The 19,525-nt window shown below is 40.5% G+C and overlaps 1 protein-coding gene across 1 annotated transcript in view; it reads right to left on the minus strand.

Annotated features, from left to right (window-relative positions):
- PTPRR (protein tyrosine phosphatase receptor type R) overlaps positions 1-17,501 on the minus strand; it is a 144,638-nt gene extending 127,137 nt beyond the window's left edge. Inside the window, exons 1-2 of the mRNA XM_090138714.1 lie at positions 17,370-17,501; positions 4,867-5,171 (exon numbers count right to left, since the gene is read on the minus strand). Of these exons, the coding sequence (XP_089994840.1) occupies positions 4,867-5,171; positions 17,370-17,430 (366 nt within the window). The 5' untranslated portion in view covers positions 17,431-17,501. The remainder of the gene's footprint in view (positions 1-4,866; positions 5,172-17,369) is intronic.
- Between the last annotated feature and the right edge of the window lie 2,024 nt (positions 17,502-19,525).

Here is a 19,525-nt window from a genome sequence, read left to right on the forward strand (position 1 = left end):
AAAGTAGCAAGGCTTGCATCAACAGTAAGTTGAAGGAGGATAGAGCAAGACACTCCATTTGTTACTGGAGAAACAAGGATGGGACAAGCAATGTTGAAGCCATAAGCTGACAAAAGTACAAATAATTAGAAAAAATAGATAATTCCAGAAGGAAAAGATGCGGAGAATAATGAAATAAAATATAGGAACAAATAAGGTAGCTGAGTTCCTGGTCTTTAATATCAATAGTTAAACCTGATGCATCAGGAAAACAGGGAACTGATGGAGGAATAAACATATCCATGTAAAGCTGTGTCAGTAAGGAAGCAAGAGCTTACTTGGGTGGCCACAGTATGACTACCAGATGTAGTTTCTGACCAATACCAACTTCCTATTCACACAGAAATTGGTTAGAATAGTGCTAGACAGATTAACAGGCTACCAGTAGGCTAGCTCATATGTGGATTTATACTTACATTTATGTGCTTTATGAATCCCACCTCAGCACCTGAAACACTTTCATGTTTTCAGCTTGTTTGAAGGTTCAAACATTGAGAACAAAATAGATCTAATTGTATGGCAGAGCTGCAGCTATGAGAAATTCAGCTTTACATGGAAAGCCATGGAAATGAAAAGAGAAGCACTGCATGGCTGTCTGTGCATCTTATGTCCCACTGACATTAGCTGAGAGAACATCTAATTAAATCAACTCAATTCAGTAACACTCATGTAAACCAAACGAAATTGAAGGGATGCACTGAATTTTAGCCTATCATCACACAACACTTTCACATCTATAAGCAACAAACACAGATTTCTATATTTAGATATGAAGGTGCATAGTAGTACTGAAGGGTGAAGGGAAAAAATGAGCAACTTTATTGGCTTTACATTTCCAAAGCTATGTCCAATATTAGCACAACACAACTGTGTGTCTGAGAGGGACTTTGGACAGACTAAACTACACCAGATTACAAGTGATGACACTGTCACCTTCATGAAGTGATTTCAGGACTAGTATTACTTATTTTTTTCCCACTTTTTTTTTTTTTTTTTTTTTAAGTTTACTATAAGTCCTACTACTTTCCTCTCGAGTTCAGCCACAACTATATATACATATAGGTCACTCTGAAAGTAATGCCTCCCATTCATTTCCAATGTAATGGAATATTGGTGGGAAGGTTCAGCCTCTACTGCTATACCACTATGTCTCTGCCATCGTGGGCCAGTGTAATACAGCAGGAGGCATTACTTTGGAGCATTCCTCATTTTAATGTATATTTAGTCATTTTTTAAAAAAAGTTTGCTGAAAGCAGCAACATTTTTAATAATAAGTGTTTATATACATATTTCTGATCTCCGTGTGCTGCCTTGACCTTTGTGGTGCTCATATTCAGTACTGGAAAGACTTGAAATAAACACAAACCCTTTCGGAGAATTTGTTCATTTCACTGCTAAATCTCTGACAAGCACCATTTCTGAGATCCAAACAAAACCCACAAAAATATAAAATCTTAAGTTTTACCAAGCAGTTAAGTAATGTCTTGTATTAGGCACATAATTTTTAGATGAATGGTTTCATGTACTCCTGAAAGACAGCTAAACAGAACATGTGGCTACACACAAAGACACTGATAAAATAGCCAAAATGCTTCCAAGAGATCTCAGTTGTCCTCACTTTCTTCAACAGCACTTGGGCACCAAAGGGAAAAAAAAAAGAGGAAAAAAATAAGAACGTGGTATTGGGTAATGTGACAGAAAGCTCCCAGCTATAGAACATTTATTCCCAGAAAATAAATCCCTCTTCCTCCTTCCAGCAAACAAGCACTACAATTTTCCCAGGTTCAGCAATATTAGTTCTTAAAATGCTTTCTTAACTGGTACAATCACAAAACATCAATTTTCGACACAACACCGGGAGAATTCTTGGCTGCACAGCACTCTTCTGTGCATTGGCAACATTCTGCTTGTCAGATGGCCTGCTCCTTAGCACAAAACATAACCTTGTAATTGTTGTGCATTAGTCATCCATTCACTCTACCTTTCCAGCTCCATCATGGAGAAAATGGTCCTCAAGTCACTGAAATTAGATCGAATTTCTTTTCCTCCCCTCTGCAGAGCTGCAACAGCACTGATTTATTTAAAAAAATAATTCCCCTTGCAGGCTTTCATACTAAATCATAGTGTGCACTAGTCATGTAACAGGATTACAGGAAGCATTAACACCAGCAATTGCCCTTTCAAGTTGAGCAACCAACAACATTGCTACAGGCTGGAACAAGAACGGTCAGCCAGGGCAAAACAACAATTGCTGCCACTTGCCCTATATAATAAAAACCAAAAAGCAGCAACAAGCTGCAAGTGCTCGTTCAAAACATGCGTGCATTTGAAACAAAACAGACTCCCTTGGCAACACAATTAAGATCACAATCTACTTAACGTGAAATTTGTGAGGGAGAAGCCAAATGTCCAAGTGCAGAGACCTGGAAAAGTAGGGCTGTACTTGGATGATGGCAACCACCCTGCTGTGGGACAGCTGCCCTTCGGAGGAAGACACCTTCAACATTTTTTATTGTGCGATTACTGAGCTGCCCAGGTTGCTCTGTGCTTTAAAACATATGCTCCCCAAAAGCCTTTTTCTTACAGAATGGCATTTAAACCCAGCAATGAATAGCTTTCATATTACAATCAGATCACGTTATTACTTTCCCCCTTAAAGCATATATGGTTCTCAGACAGAGAAGAAGGCTTCAGAGCAGGAGCTCCATCCTACAAATACAGTAGCAATGCTTGAGACTGAGGTTGCTTAATGAAAACTTAGTGTAGATTTAATAGATTTTTTTTTTTTTTAATGTGACTGCCAATTGAGAATCTGCCTTATTTAGGTTTTGATGCAAGCACAGAGCCAGTCAGCTAGAACCAGGGCAGACCCAGAATATTTTGTAAGATTTTTGCATTTGAAGTTGAGGACTCAGTCTCCAAAAGCATGCAGAGCTCTGTTAAAATAACTATTCAAGTAACAGTATCATTTAGTGAGGAAAAAAACCCCACAAAACAAGAGGTAATGTATATTCTGAATTCTTTCTCTTTTTTGGGTTCTGTCTTCACAGGAGGTGAAACAGCGCTTGCAGTAGGAAAAGAGGGCAGGGCCCTTCACTTTGGAGCTGGCCTTGCTGGCTGTGACAAGGTTTTTTGGCGTGTCCTCCAGATCAGTATCATTCAGCTTTGGTGTGGGCAGCTGACGTGACCCCATTGAAGCAACTCTGTCAGTGCCTCATTTTGCTCTGAAACGTACTGCAGTAGCATACTTCAATACAGCAGAGCCTATTCCTGATTATGATAGCCACTTACCTCAAATTAGGAGATCTTGTTCATGGGGGATGCAAATAAGCCCAAAACATGGCTTTCTGAGGCCAGATTGAGCTGTGAAATAAACATTCAGAGTAGAGCCAGGCTCTCCTCATTGTTGCACAGTGCCAGGACAAGAGGCAGTGGTCATAAGTAGTACAGTAGATTCCTTCTAAACACCAGGCAGCACTTCTGTGCTGTGTAGTGACATAGAGCTGGCACAGGATGCCCAGAGGCTGCAGAGTCTCCTCCCTGGTGATAATCACAAACCACCAGGATGTGGCCCTGGACACCCTGCTCTGGTGACCCTGCTGGGCAGGGGTTGAGCAGATGGGCCAAGAGGGCCCTGCCAACCTAAGCCACTCTGTGATACTGTGAAAACAAATAGTAGTTTTTGACTATTAGCTAGGACATACTGCACTCCAATAACCTCAGCATGTTATACAGAAAGGCAGTCTACGTGTTCATGAAGGCAGATCTCCAGAAGTACCAACAACAAATGGAGCTCTGTCAATTCTGAAACGCTTCCTGTGCTAATATCTCCCAGTGCTGCACAGCCTGTCTTCTTTCCTTGTTTGCAAAGGCCATTCTTTTTTAATCTAGCATCTTTTGAGAAGAGCAATTTACAGAATTAGGCAAATAGCTGCTGACTGTAATTAGTCACATTGTTTCAGTTTAATCTTCATTAGTTAACTGTATTGAGTGAGTGAGCCATTATGAATGGTAGTTCTTCCCTCAGAAGAAGGAGGATAAGCCCAAGCCTGATGCTCTTCAGTGCAATCAGACAGGGCTAACCATGCACCAAGGATGAGGCAGAGCAGTGCCTGTGGAGAATGTATGAAGAACGTGCTACACTCTCCACAGAGTCCTGACAGTTCCACTGATAGTGTCCTGCTCCTGGCATGAAGAATGAAGATGCAGCCATGTGGTATCAGTGGATGGTTCCACTGGCATGCCCTCCAATACAGGAAGGGCTGCTGCCATCACCTTTCTAAAAATGGGCAAGATCACACAGGTAACTGAACAAGGAGGGTCCCAGACCATACCCCCCAGAAGGAACATATGTGCCTTACACCAACAAAAACATTCTTAATTTTTGCAATAAACAGACTTCTTCTCAAACAACTTGTAAGCAAATGGTGGATATGCTTTTTTCCCACCTTTTAGAATCTCCCTGCCTCTTTAGAACTCTTCCCAAGAGCATTTTTTTATGACCTACACAGAATAAACTTAAAAACCACTCAGTGAAAGCAGGGAAAATACCAATCAAGAGGATTATGTTTTCGAGGGAAAGGTATGTTCAAATATACTATATTCTACATTGGTTCATCAGATTTCTTGTTGATCACAGTGAGGTCATACGAATGCAAGTACTACTAAAGTGAAGAATGTCAAGATGTATGGTAATTAGTTATATGTAGATGATCAGCCAGGATGAAGAATATGGACTTTGGATGCACAACTTTAAAATCTGTGCCTGTATCTGTCTGTAAGTACATTTATTCACAAAACATCTCCAGAAACCTAAAAAAGGCTTACCACAACAATCACATTCGTCGCAGGAATGGGAAGATTTTCCACTTCCAAGTCTTGACCTGTCATAGCTAACAGATTGAGGGATGGGTCGTAGGCAGGTCTGGGGAACGTTGACTTAACAACTATTGCAGGGTGCAGCTTGTTTATTTTGGTATTGGAAGAAGAATGGAAATGTTGTTTGGAATTCTTATAACTGTCTGTATCCAGACTTTTTTCCAGACTCTGCACATGGTGATAAATGAACACAGGTTTCCCACTCTTTCGCTGATGAATTGTCAAGAAGTGGTCATTGTCTCCAGAAAAGCATCCTGAGAAAAGAAAAAAATAAGTTTAGAAGGTCTCTCTTGAGTATTCTGTAGGTGATTCAGGAAATCTGATGCGATCTTTGGGTTCTACGACATTTGGAAAGATAATTTGAGGAATACAAGAATTTCCTCGTATGCAGTTTCTACAGCAGTAACTTAATAACAACACAGAGAGTCTACTAAGTATGTTAAATGTATTACGTTCTTATTTTTACAGAGCTTTTTCAAATGTTATTTACTCTTCTGGTCAAAGCTTCATTTCACAAACAATATGCAAGAGAATACCTGCTGAGCCAAGTCCAACCTCTGTGCTGTTTGAAGACTTCAGTATCAAAACATGTGCAGTCCACTTTCTAATACATTTAATCATCTCGTAATAACAAATGTTTGAATTGCTGCAATCATATTTTGTACATCGAGAAATTGGGAGGATTGAAAACGTCCAAAACTAGATACAAAAATCAGACTTTAACATGTAAGAAAGTAAGAAGAAAAGTACAGCTAAGATACTTGACTCCAGAAACATAATTCTGCATTATCTGGTCAGCTGCCATTAATTGTAGAAATTCCTAAACTCCATGAGTATCTCAGAAACAGCTGACTTTGCAGTCTCCATGGCAGGAGATATTTACCACCTCATCACTAGGCAACGGCATACAGAGCATATATTCAACTTCGTTACTTCTCCATTTATGGAATGGAAGGAGGCTGTCACTCACCAAACCTTCCATGCTGCTGCCATCAGATACCCCAGAAACTACACTAGGAAGCTGCCACAAAACACAGAAATGCTCACCACTGAGGCTGCTCTATTGGTCAGAACAAAACCAAGCAACTAAGTTTCAGTAGGCAAAAGGAAGACCAAGGGAATAACCATGGGTCTTTGCACACTTAGTTGAGACATAAAAGGAGAGTGCCAGATATCTTGTGCCACAGGTGTGTCGTTTCTTCATTTTGTACTAAGTAGGGGAAACTACTTGAAGAGTACTTAAAACAGGGACCTGTGCTCCTCTTACTACAGATGCTGGCCAGACCAGGGGATCTTACTGTCCCTTGTGCCAACTCTTGTCATGACACATCCTATAGCCAAGCATTGCCCAACCAGCCAACAGAGCTCCTGGCTCTCTGCATAGGATAAGAGGTACGTGTACTTAGTCACATCTTGCATACAAATAATTCCTTCAGATTACATGCTTTAAATTGATTGGGCATTAGTAAAACAAAAAGCTTTCTTTTGATAGTTGAAGTACTTCCTAATGATGCCATTTTCTAAAACGAACCAAAACTAAAATGTTATTTTATTTTTTATTTTTTGTGGGTGAAGCCTGGTGAATCTTTAGTTCCTTTACGAAGAACAGAACAGCTACAGGAGCCCAGCTGAGCTGCTAGTTTGGAAGACAGGCTGTCCCTTAGCAGAAAATTAGGCAAGGATCAGCTTCTTTAGAGATAGAAAGTAACTGAAGCTGAATTAGTCACCTCCTGGATGAGTGCTTTAAGAAACACACTGCAGTGCAAAAGAGACTTTCTGTTCTAAGAGAAGTGAACCCTGCTCTGCTCTTCTTGGAATTTCCTACTCAGAAGCCGTTGGAGTTAATAGGAATGTTGAACTGATGGCTCTGATATTTAGTTAATATAAATAAATAAATCAACATTACTTTAATTCCCTTAATGAGCTGTGAAGAACAGCTTCAAACCAACTACATGTTTCAATTCAGGTTGAACAAGAAATCATTTTGTTCTATTCAGACTGATTTTTGCCTCTGATTTTTTTGCTTCTGTAAGCAAATCAAAATAATCAGCCATTTTCACAGCTCTACCCGGTGCCCTTAGGAGATTTCAGTGTAGGTAATTACATTCTGTTGACCTAATTTCCTCACGAAATTTGAGTTAGGAAAATCAAGGACAATTTCTTATCTGTGCTATAGTATTGCTATGCATCATTGGGAACTGCATCCTCTGCCAAAGTGTGTCCATGTCAGTAGGCAGTGAGGCAATTCATAACATACATGAGCAGAAAATCAGTAGGAAGAAGACAGAACACAGAATCACGCATTCCGCAGTGCGCTTCCCAAAATAAGGCAAAATGCTAAACCCAAGGCTATTCTTTTAAATGGTAAATACAAACACTGGCAATTTCTAGATGACCACTGAGGTCATGTATGTACAGCTGTTGTCAAGTTGTATTCGGAAGATGACTGAGAGCAGAAAAGAAAGAAAGAAATTGCAAAGTATGGTCTTAAAGAAAGCTGAATTTCAGAGCTTGTTAAGCTTTCTGGGTTCTCATTCAGCTTCTTAAAGCTTGGCTTCATTGATAAAATTCTAAGGGCTGGTCTTAACTCAGCAATTAAGAGTTGTATGAAAAGCAAAGTGAAAACGAGGGAATATCAGCACTTCTCATAGTCACCTCTTTACCAGATTTTTTTATTCACGTCTTTATAACAGGCAATCAATATTCCAAAACTAAGCAAATGTAACATACAGCAATGAAACTACAAACACATTTTGTGTCTGTGGTTCCTCTTAGTTTCTTTCATTACTACTCCTTTGTTGCTGAGGAAATCAAAATCCGTTTCTCCAGGAATTCTTCATTTTACATATCTTCCACACTTCCATATCCCAAACTCCCCTTTTATTTCATTTATTTTCATTGAAAGGAACAGAAAATACAATTATTGACAAAAATTCTTCTCTGAATAATATTAAGATAAATCTGAAAAACTGAATGGTTGTCTTATTTTTGATATGTTAATAGTTTAAGGAGTCCTCCAAGCAGCTCACCTGCTCACAGATCTCAGTACTTTTTATAGCATTATCACGATTTCTCCCAAAATTCCAACAGATTCTCTTCCGTTACAATGTTAGAATCATGGCAGCACCACAGATCACTGCAGCAGATTCAATACATAATCCATTGCATCAGGTTTTCAAGATGGACTACAAAAATATATTTAATAGTGGCTTATCCTGCAGAAATGAGAAATGAACTGGTCTAATTACACAACATACTCTCTGCACTCACACGAATCTATTTTTACCAGCTGACAGCACAAGTTCAAACACGTTCCAAGAAAATTACTGGGCTGAATTTGATTTTCTGAGAAGACAACGTAGCCCTAATAATTTAAGTAAGTTACATGCATTCATAGTGCCCAGCATGAAAACTTCATTGATCTCTGTAGACTGTGGATGACACCCTAAACAAGATCAGACTTTTCTCACAGACCGCTATCCATGCCTCAAGTGACCTTGGCAGAGGCCACCATTGATCCTCAGGCAAAACCTCTGGCTTCTTCTTAATCTGATGAATATTCTTTCTTGACACCCCTAAATTTCAGTTCTGAGAACAAACATTGTGCACCAATGAGGCATTCAGACACATAAGCCATGAGAAAACACCAGCATTCCTGCTACACATCTGCATTTTTGCTAGTCTTCATCCCTGAAGAAGATAGAGATTCTCTTCTCCTTCCCGTATCTAGTTCTGTATCCACATATCAAAAACAAGATCATCTTTGTTGCCCCCAGGGAAAACATCAGAAACCATGAAGAACCAAAGTAGCACAATATGATAGCAAAAAGTGATTTTGGTGTCTTTTAAGCTTCAGCTATATCAATGTAAACAGGGATTCAGAAAATGAGACTTAAGACAAAGCTCAAAAAACAGAATTCCTATAAAAGTCTCTTCCATAAGCTTAGCAAATTTGATCCTAAAGTGTATTTTTATATTCCAGTCACATTACCCTGTCTGAACTCTGTTTCAGAGAATTATTCTTCATGACGGATTTGTATCCAGTACTTATATCACCCTCTAACTAGAATAATTTTATTCCTTCTCCTAAAAACCCTCCTCCTACTGGAAGTCTTGTCCTGGAAGAAGGAGGGAAGCACAAAAATTAACTCATGAAAATAGATGGGCAAGGAATACTAAATACATAGCTCATGCTGCCCTACCCGTCATACACTACAGATGTGTATTATGTAGGCAGAAATAAATGCAATGCAATAAATAAATAAAAAATAGTAAATTTAATCCGAAAAATGTAGTGTGTACTTTCGACAATTCTAGTGGGTCTGTGCTTAACAGAGAAATCCCGGGACTGACCTAACTCCCTGAATAGCCTCAGAGAACTGACATTTTATTTGAAACCAATCTGCCAGAAAATTGTTACAGACTCCCAGTTCCCAAACACCTTCACTTTCTCTAAAATGGACAGATAAAAAAATTGAAGATAGTCAAGACCCATTAAGAGGGCAGTAACACCATAGCAAGGTTTTCTTGTTTTAAGACATAAAAATATCACAGCTCTAGAGATATTTATCTCTTGAGTCCAAAACCAGAATTTTATTCAATCAGGAAAAGAGAGTCCCAGTGGGACATAAAATTTATTGTATTCCTGATAGGACTAAGATAATGGTGTTTAAAGTCTTAATGTCTGTCTGGAAAAACAATTTGTGGTCATTACTGTAAGTCTTATTATTTGCTTTAATCTGAACATATTCATAATAAAGTAGGTTCTTCAACATTTTCTAATTTTTTTATGTTATATAATGAGATGTATATAATATATTTACCATTTGTAGTAGTGCAAACTCACCGATAGCTCTTCTGTGCTCTACAAAATCAGTAAGTGAAATACCCAAGTGAATATAGACACACAGCTCATCAACCTTAGAACTCACACTTAAAACTATAACTAGTATCATGTAATATTGAAATCTCTTCATAATTCTAGATATCTCGGTATATTCCAAGACTGAAATTTTCTTTTTAAAAAGCTGTAAATTGGAGGGGAAAAAAAAGGCAGAAAATGTATAGTCATTTCATAAGGGAAAACCATGCTGAAAATTGATTGATTGGTTTCAAAGATAAATTTAACTCAAATGCAGTTAAATTAAACAGTACTTAACGCTATTGCCAAATAACTTCTCATTTTCAGTAAAAAGACTTACTGATCTTAGATAATTAAATTCTGTACCCTGATCTCCACATTTTTTTTTTCCCTCTCTGTAGCTCACTGTTCTGAAAGATGTACTTTGTCCCATACAACCTTCCTTCACACCCTACAGACTTGCCTCAGGCTTTGGACAAGCTCCACACTTAATCACGTTTTGCACAATAGTTCACCTCTTCTGAAACAGCTGACCAGAATTGCTACAAGATGCAGGCCAATGTACTTATGCAGATCATTGATCAATTCTCTTCAATAACGCCAATGCTCCTGCAGCTGGGAGATTTCACTGCCTGCCTCTTCTTAGTCCATGAGATGGAGTTCTCTCTGGGTCTACACGTAACAGCCAGATACTGACTTAGAGGAAGGGAAAAATATACTTATCCCTTTTACAATATGTGATTAATTGCTGAATAACATGTTTTTATGGTAAGCCATTTGTGAGCGTGGATTTAACCGCTAGGGGTCCAGATAACAAACATGCTAAGGAAAATGCTAACTACAAGTAATTTCTAGACATAGGACAATTACTACCATAGCTTTAAAGGATTTCTGTAATTTTTTTTTTTTCCTGGGCTATGAAAGTTTTCCCTAATTGTGCCAGCAAGGGAGTATTGTTTTGGCTGTGACTTCAGAAGATAGAGAAATGTATTTCTTCATGCCTGTCTCATCTATATTACTGGGGAAAAAAAAAAAAAAAAGATTAAGAGATTTAGCTTATCAAGAGGAGTCAACATATCTGATGGGAAATAAAAATGTTTTAAATGATGCTGAAGCACAAAGGAAAACAAAAGCTGTCTGGAAGCAATATGCCTTGCATTTGTACTGTCTAGTTAACAGTATGTCTTACTGTCAGCGAAGTAGTACATCAATCAAATCTAAATTTCATTAGGATAGGCTATAAAGCATTAGCCAAAAGCAAACAACTCTTCAACTCTAGCAAAGTTGCCAAGAATGAGATTCTATGATATGACTTCACCATTACTCAGACAAACCAAACATACTTTCAAAAGTTTTTGAATGAGGACAAACAGGCAAACCTGAAAAAGAGAAAGTATGAGTCTGCTTTCTGGTTTGGTAGTACATATTGGAAGTTTGGGAACTCACCCACGAAAATACCTTCCTATGTATTGTAGCCCTTGTACGAGAGGGACTTGTATGCTGTAAAACTGTATCAGTGGTTCAGAGAAAAATAGCAAAACACAAATCCTGATCAGATCCTTCCTTCATGCCACAACTTTTTTTTTTTTAACACAAACTGTTAAAGCAACACCAATGAAGCTATCCCCCACACAAGGCAGGCTGTTAGACCTAATAACCTTCCATCAGGCATGCTTCTGCATGGCTTCTCACTGACTCTTTCAGCTAAAAGGAGCTTCTCAGCACCTTTACATTCAAAGTCTCTTTTATGGGCAAAGAGGAAGCACACTCCCTGCATGCAAATAATGTCAAGAGCTCATTGAGAGCAAAAAATATAAAGGTCTAGTTCAAGAAGCATCAGATCCAATTAGATTGAATGCTTATACATAGAAAAAGTCATATTAATAGCAATAATAGAATAAAATATGCACACATATTTCCTAGATTTTATTAATTTTCCTCATGTTATGCTCACCCCTCTACTGTTTCTCTGGGTCCTAAGGCTGGTGGTTTCATACTGGCATGGGCAATGGGTGATGATTGGGACAGCTGTCACTGTCAGCACCTGAGTCCTTCGAAAGGAGGAACATGATCTTCATGCTAATGGTTTCTTCCTCCTCTCTTGTTCCTTCCTCTTAGGACCGTATATGTTTGTATATATTTGTTCACTAACATTGCACTCACAACCCTCTTTTTCTTCACTTGGCCTGCAGCAACATGGAGGTTAAATCTACAACAGGGGAGTTGCATTTTAATTTACGATCTGGTGTCATGTTAGGTAGTATTTCTTTGTTCTCTTTCTCAACCCCTAAGAACAACTACGTTAAGCTCCTAGTCTGCCCTTTTAACTGACTATGACGGAGTTGTTGACAGCATGGGGTTCTCTATTGCCAAGCCTGTGCTCAAGCACGTACCATCCTCACTTCACAGGCCTCTGTCCTTATAGCAGGCCCACATCTCTCTACAATATCTGTTAGAGTCATAAATATCTCATTCTACACAGAACAGCTGCTTGTTACTGCTATCTATATATGCTTATAATTGTATCAGAGAAAGACAAACAAGAGGAAAGCAGATAAAGAGGCTTGGTCAGTTAGAGAAATTGGCATTACAGCTAACCTAGGTCAAAGAAAGTTCAGGCACAGCAGGTCTGACAAGCCTCAATCATGAAGCCTTGCAAACTCAGTACAAAGCTTTTATCTTTGCTGTTAGCAATGGCAATACCTTATTACAGAGTGGCCAGGTTACAGTCCTATATAGGTAGGGTTCTGTGCTTTCCTAGCAAGGTCCAACAATCAAAAGGTCTGGCTTTTTGCATGGAAAGAATAGTACCTATTGCATGTCCAAAATTCTGAGCTGAGCAAACACAGAACAGGACAATTGTAAAAACTGAAATGATGTTCTGATTTGCCCTTGAACAAAATATTCAGAACTTTTGATCAAAACAAAAAGTTCAGACAAAATCAAAATTGATGAGATCTCTATGCATGTGCACATGCAGGTGCACACAGACACATGCATTTTCTTTTCTCTACATGTGTGAGAGAGAGAGAAAGAGAGAAAGAATTGCAAGAAGTTCTTTTCTAATAAGCAGACTGCTGAAAATAGAAACAACTGCAAATTCTTTTTCTTTTTCTTTTTTTTTTCTGAATTTGTCCTTTCCATTAGGAAAAAAAAAAATAAAAAGGGCTCTGACCCAAAATATCCATAGCTATAGTGTGTTAGAATTAAGCACAAGCCATATCTTTTTCAAAAAGGCACTTTACATCTCGCTTTATGGGCTTGTTGCCTGATATGTCAATATTGAAACTGGATACTACAGACAGTTGCTTTCAGTAGGTCTACTCATGTGAATTAAGAGATGAGCCATTGGTCCCAAAGGCACTTAAGTATTCTGCCATACTCATGTGCCCTGGCATTGATGTACTATATAGTGTCACATTAGACTCTTTCTTTCCAGAATGTTTGAGAAGGTGTTGCAACAATTTGCTTTTTTTGTGATTACTGGCATTTTCTAAGCGTAGGTGGTGAATGAATTTTATTCTGCATAATGTGAACATAAATATATAGTATATCCAGTGAAAATCAGTAGCTGGCATGAAGGGAAGTCAAACTCGGTTTTAAGGTTTGGGCTTTTTTTTTTTTTTTTTTTTAATTATTATTTTTGCAGTAAGATCACACCAAGGATTTCTGAGCAGATTTTATTAAGCTTCCCCATGAGCCCAATTCATGGCTTTTAAGCAAAGCTCCTACTTCTCTCTCTGGAGATGCTGGAACCAGCCTTAGCTATCAGAGATGTTGCAGTCTTCTCTTAATACAATAAATGAAATTATGGTGAGATTCCAAGATCACAAACCTCAGTAATTTCCTAATGGATGTACTGAACATAACCCTCTCATCGATGACGCCTTTCAAAATTATGAATAGCAAGAATTTCCACATGTAGAATACATGTCTAAAATCTCCTCTCCAACTATCTCTTCAAATTTGAGTCTATATACTGAATTATAAAACTGCTTTTCCCCAGCTGAACTTTTAAAAAGACAGATGACTACCCTCTGATTATCTATGAGTCTACTAATAAAAGGCACAAATGTCTATTCTAGTAAAAACACCCACTCATGCCCAGCAGTATGTTTTCTACCAAAGGCAATTATAAGTACCAGCCACGTTTAGATTATGTTAGTGTAATGAAGCAGAATTCAAATACATTTTCAAAATCAATAGCTTCTTCACATTCACTCAGAACGTATTTAGAAGCTAGCACTATTCACACACTCGTATGACACTAACAAAAGGGATCTGATTGTGAATGCATTTTGTGCACATCTCATCTCAACTCTAGAATTACATTCCCTAGATTTTTAGAAAATAACATGCCTCCTCCCGGTCTCCCTCCCCCCACCCCAACTAGTGAATTCTTCCCACTAAAAAATATCAGTTTTGATACAAGCAATCCTCATCTTAATAAAGCATTGCCCCAAGAAGATAAAATACCATGGTTTCACAGTTTTTATCTGATTCAACTGATGGGTTTCAAGAAGGAATCTACTGAGATACTGAGACCAGGACCTACGTGCTTCCAGGCTGGTAAAGGAGCACTGGTCCATACTTAAGGATGTCAATGCATCTCTTCTCTGATGAAGAGAACAACAAAACAAGTTAAACGAAGTCCTTATAACCTCCTGTAAGGCCTTTGCTCATTAAACCGTGCCTTAGATGACCTAATCAAATCTCCTGCTGTTGAGTTTTTGCTTTTCCAGCAGCAGAATTTGACCCTCTCAATACAAATACTTTAAGAATGCTCTGTTAAGATCTTAACGTAAGGGAGGTGGTAGGTTCATATTGTAATTGTTAAACAAGAAAGTCTTTTTCATGTCTAGATTATTTTCCTGGGTTATTTACGACTGAATTTTTAATCCATCATGTTTTAACTCTTTTCATGAAATTTGCTAAAAAAGAAAGTGAAATGAAATAGTTAATTAGCTGACTAATCTCAATGATGCAAAAAGCCTGAATTGCAAACTAGCCTAATGTATCACTCTGTGCTTTTGCTACCAACTGCCATTCTTTTACAAGGAAACAATGCTCTCTAGTAATCTTGGGAAACATTCATTTTTCAGTGCAAGAACATGCATTAGATCATAGGTGTTAAAAAAATTATAACCTGTCTTGCACTCTCTCATGTGATGCATAATACAAACCAAAGATTCATGCTGACCTGTAATCACTTACTACAAATTTAGGTCATCCTCCAACAGCAAGCTCTATACACGTTGATTACTTCACCTGCTGCATTCAGCAGAAAGGTCTAATTCTGCTTCCAGATATGCACACAAGTATCTATAATTTCAGAAGGAGATATAGCAGTACGCCAACAGCACAATTGGATTTAATTTACTGCTTACACAGCTGTCATGTTTTACTGAAATTGGTACCTTTTTAAGGACAAGTAAATTCTCAGATTTTTTTTTTTTTTTTTTTTTTTTGGCAGGTACACATGTAGCTACTGTGGCACAACTGTAACAGAATTGTCTTTCCAAAGCAAACCAGATTTGCAATATGACATGCACTGACTTACTCTTAAAAGGCACTACTTAAACATTTTAGAGAGTGAATTCTTTTTGCAGTAGTATCAGATCAGGTAAATGTGGACTTATATTTTCTTTAAAGTCCATTATCACTGATTGATATTAAGGGAGATTTTGTTAATGTCTGCTGGCGGTTTCCCTGCCACTGCCTTACACACGAGCATGTCTCATGTATAGTCAGCTTCAGAACAAAATGAAACATGAAAAGCCAAACAGCTCTCATCACACTAGCAAGAACTGGCATTTGGGATATAATCTGTGATCCAGCACAAGCAGCAAGTGGAATGCATTTTACGATATCATATGAACCAAAGCTGCAAAAGCATTGTCAATAATTTATAAGTTTGGGCTATTCATAAAAGATGTCTATAATGGTACTCTATGAAAGACTGAATTTTCTACTTGCATCAGATGAAACAGAGAAATCTGAGCAGTTTAAGGTATTTCAGCTGTGCTATTTTATTTTTGTGACATCTTCAATGACTTTCAACAGGAACAAGTTGCACTCAGCCCTGCCTAGAGGAAGCACAGCCCTTGCACTCAATGGGAGCCATGCTCAGCATGCAAAGGCTGAATGCACCTCCTGTCTCTTTTTTCTGCTGGCTTCTCTGAAACAGTTATTTTCCAAGATTGCCTGGGGAACAAAGTAACACCACATGAACTTTGTAGGTTATTTTTCCTCCATTTTTCTCATTATTAGAGACATTTTCATAATAAAGGTCAAGCTTTGTAAGCATTGTCAGTGACTTAATAAAGCAAGTTAAACTTTGTAAGGAACATAAATGGCTTTCTGGCAGGATATTAGTAGGATAGAAAAATGAAGCACATCTAAACTAATGTGAAGTACCCTATTAGTAGAGGATGAACCAAGATTAGAAAGCATGTTCTGTCAAACAGAGGCTGTACACTAATTTTGTACACATGAGCACTTTAATACATGTTGTAAAAGAACAATCTAATAGCAGCTTAAGGCTGTTATTAAAATGGATTGCAGGATGTGCCCTGCCTTTCAGTCAATAATCTCTCTCACACATGAATATAAGGCATAACAGCATAAGCCTCCTAACCAGAAAGGAAAAAGGATCCTGAGGTTTTATGAAGTACAGCCTGGTATTTCAGGGCAATCAAACATCAGTAACCACCGCACGGCACTTCTCCAGCCCACAGCAAACAAAAGGATGCGGTGCCCACTCACAGCTGCACCCAGACACGCAGCTATTTTCATACACACATGGGCTGCGCGTGGGATCTGTGTACGTGCACTGCTTGCACACTCAAAGAGACGTGAAGCCCAGTGGTTACTTTAAATGATTCTGCGATAAGGCGATGCAAATGACTCGCGTCTTAAAAATCTCTCCTAAAAACATCATTTGTGGGAGCCAAAGGTTGCATAGTACCTGGGGGTGCATTTAATTCTTTCTTTTAATTAAACTTTAGTGAAGTTAAACGTGGGAGTGCAACAGCCATTTTCTACCTGAGAAACAGTGATGCTGCCACAGAGAAGGAAACACTTCTACTTTCCTAGCTAAGAACTTACTTAATTCTACCCTTACCGCAGATTCTGTTTCCATGCTGGGGATACTGAGGCGCAGCTCTGCGCAGAGGATAGGCTCGGGATTCACAGCAGCCCGGAGCGGAGCCGCACAACTTCGCGCACGTAGCGGGCGCCGACCCGAAGCGAGACACCGCGGGCAGCGGGGTTATCACCTCCGCCGCACCGAAGCGACGGCCGTCGCAGCAGAAATTGCCCTTTCCCATAACCCTGCTTCCGCGAGCCAAGGCGAATCGCAACGTCCCCCGCCCCCGAAGAAGAGGAAAGCGGAGAGAAGGGGATAAAAGCAGATAAACGCATCCGACTCCTGGCGTGCGCTCGCAGTCCCCGCTCCGCCGCTGCCGGGAGAGCGCTGACCGCGGTGCTGAAAGGCGCCCGCCAGCCCGCCAGCTCGCCCGCCGCCGGCCGTGGCCCCGCCACAACAGGTGCCCGGCCGCCCCACGCGCGGCCCGCGGCCGCCCCCGCTCACCTGAGGCGCGGAGCTGGAGCAGGAGGCACAGCGCGCGGAGGCACGCGGCCGCCCGCCGCATGGTGCGAGCCGAGCCGAGCCCAGCCGAGCCCAGCCGAGTCGAGCCGAGCCGAGCAGAGGCGAGCAGCGCCGCGCCACCGCGTCCCGCTCCCCCCGTCAGTGAGCATGCCTGCGCGTGCGCAGCGCCGCGCGGACGGGAGGGCGGTGGGGCGGGTGCTGCCCCCGCCGCGGGGTGAGGCGAGGGGCGAACGCTGAGGGGTGGGCAGCCGGGCGTCCGGAGGCGGGGGAGGAGAGGCGCGGGCGGGAGAAGGCAGGCAGGCCGGCCGGCCGGCAGGCAGGCAGGGAGGCGGCTTCTCCCTCAGGCTGCAGCCGCAGCCCGGGCTCGCTGATGCAGCGAAGCGGCTGTGTTGCGTCTTCCAAATATTAAAGGGCGTATGTATGAGGTTCGACCCAAAGGGTTCGGCGTGTCTGCCAGGACATCGGCGACGTGTGTTTGTGCTTGCAGGGAAAGCAGTCCTCTCCTTCGGTTTGCTGTCAGACACGCTGTGTTGCAAATAAACGGTTAGCTGAAACTGTGTTGGGAATCATGGCTGAAATGGGAGTAAAGTAGCGTTGGCTTTGGGGCTGCTGAGCCGCCACTGGAGCGGGCTGATGCAACACCCACCCAGCAGGCACCCACAAAACCTGGTAACAGGACAATCAGAGCCCCACATACAGAAGCCAGGCAGAACAGAGCCCCCTAACACGATCATTTGCTAAAGTTGCATTTAATTGAACAAGGGTCACTGGAGGCCAGCCTTGACAGCAAGAAACTTGTGCCTCCTGGCAAGTAGCTGGAATGAAGTAGGAAATAACAGAGGAGATTAACAGAGCTTGCTTGTAGTTGTCTTCAGATGAACCTGTGCGTAGACATTTCCTTAACGTCATGCTGCAAAGGGCTGCATAGGAGCAGATTTCTAGATGTGGTTGCATGTGTGACTGTATGTATGCAAACGAGCTTCCTCTGCCAGCCCCCGCATGGCTGCTGGCGTGCCGATAGGCTGCTGGATCGCTCGCTTGACAGCAACCGAAGTGAAAAAAGGCTTGGGTTGAAAAACAGCACTATCTTGAACTCTGCCCAGAACGGGGGAATTAAAAGGATTGAGGGGATATTTGAGCACGTAGCATTTGAGCCATGTCATCTCAGTGATATCTTTGTAGGCATTGTGCTTCAGGTTGCCCTGTTAATTCACAGGACCTCTGTTGCTTTTTAGGTAGTAATTTGCTGTGGGCATATACTACTTGCAGCACAGCTTAATTCTGCCCATTCTGAATAGGTGAAATGAGAACTAAAAGAAGTGAAAAAATAGAAGTCTGTCTGTGCAGTGCAGCCCACTTGAGCCCTCACAGCTGCAGTTCCTGTGTGCCCAGGCCTCAGAGTTGTACATTTAAGAGGAATAAGTAGGCAGCTACACTTGCTATCCTGGGTAAATTCTACCATGCAAGTCATCAGATAGCCACTTCCCAGGGAAAGACAAAATAAAAAATTACTTACAATCCTTTGATGTTTAGTTATTCTCCACAAGTCATCACCTGTGTGTTCTAGGCAACCATTTGGGGTCAAATATGTCAACAAGATAACTCAACTGAAGCTAATGGTATTGATCCTTCCCTGTGTGGTTACAAATGAGGCAGCTGTGGTTTTATATGACTGAGCACTGCAGCAACATCTACTCACCTCACTTGTAGAGCCCAAAGACAGTAAGACAAGATGACTCACCAAGAGAACTGTTTTTCACTGGGGAAATGCCTTAAAATACAGTTTTGAGCCCACATCCAAGAAAACATTTAGGCTTCCAACTCACACTTTAGATGAATGCAATGGAAAGCTAAGACTCTAACTCATTTGCTGAATTTTATAGCAATGCATCATTTTTTAAAGGCACTGTCATCAACTCAAAATGGAAGCATGACTGTGGAGTGGGAAGCTGTTACACAGAAAGTGAGGTAACATTGCATCAACTTGAATACTCTAGCTTCAGGGTTGTTGTTTTTTTTTCCCCAAATATAGAAAATTATAATAGCAGAGTGGACATCACTAATGTATACCATACTATGTGAGATTATTATCAGCTTAGGGAGGCACGAAGTGTTCAGCTGAGAGCTACCTTTACCAG

The sequence above is a fragment of the Phasianus colchicus genome, chromosome 1, assembly GCF_987193195.1.
Source record: "Phasianus colchicus chromosome 1, bPhaCol1.hap1.1, whole genome shotgun sequence".
NCBI lineage: Eukaryota > Metazoa > Chordata > Aves > Galliformes > Phasianidae > Phasianus > Phasianus colchicus.